The 800-nt window shown below is 39.1% G+C and overlaps 1 protein-coding gene across 1 annotated transcript; it reads right to left on the minus strand.

The window, feature by feature from the left end:
• On the minus strand, nt 62-775 carry LOC109342272. Its single transcript, XM_019580290.1, has one exon. It carries the CDS (start codon nt 773-775, stop codon nt 62-64), a length of 714 nt encoding a protein of 237 aa, XP_019435835.1.

Consider the following 800-nt stretch of genomic DNA (forward strand, 5'->3'; position numbering starts at 1 on the left):
GATCACCATTTCTTGCACTCTTGTGCTCATATTTTCTTGATGATCCTGATTCATTGGTTTTCTATCTACTATTTTGACCTTTGTCTTTAGTTTTCTGGTTCCAATTCTCAGAGTTCTTCTTGTTATGTCTTGACATCAAAACTTGATCAGTTCCTCTGCTTGAACTCCTTCCTTTTATCCTCAACTCATGAGCTTGCAGTGAGGCCTGCAACTCTTCTATTTTTAATTCTTCTAGGTTCTTGGACTCCTCAATTGCAACTACTATATGATCATACTTGCAAGTGAGTGTCCTTAACACCTTTTCAACTATTGACTTTTCCTTCATTGCTTTGCCACATGACCTCATCTGGTTAGAAAGTGTTAGAATCTTGGTCATGTAGTCAGCAATTGAATCAGTTTCTTCCATCTGCAAGACTTCATATTCCCTTCGAAGATTCTGCAATTTCACCTTCTTGATTTTGTCAGCTCCTTCATAACTCTTCTCCGAGATCTCCCAAGCTTGTTTTGCAGTTTCAACTCCATTTATCTTCTCATAATTTGCTGCATCAACACCTTGGTAAATCAGGAATAGAGCCTTGCAATCCTTCTTCTTTGCTTCATTGTACATTGCTCTTTGAGCTTCAGTTGCACCATCTCCAATCTCTTGATAGCCTTTCTGCACTATCTCAAGCACTTCTTGGAATCCAAATATAGCCTTCATATGATTCCTCCATCTATCATAGTTCTTGCTGTCTAAAATGGGAAGTGTCATGGAGAACCCGCTACTGTTTGCCATCTTCAAACTCCTTCTGTTGCTTCTG

The sequence above is a fragment of the Lupinus angustifolius genome, chromosome LG03 (assembly GCF_001865875.1).
Source record: "Lupinus angustifolius cultivar Tanjil chromosome LG03, LupAngTanjil_v1.0, whole genome shotgun sequence".
Classification (NCBI taxonomy): Eukaryota; Viridiplantae; Streptophyta; class Magnoliopsida; order Fabales; family Fabaceae; genus Lupinus; species Lupinus angustifolius.

Bases quoted from the DNA above. Each gene is read 5' to 3' on its own strand.
- LOC109342272 (XM_019580290.1), bottom strand. From the start codon at position 775: ATGGCAAACAGTAGCGGGTTCTCCATGACACTTCCCATTTTAGACAGC.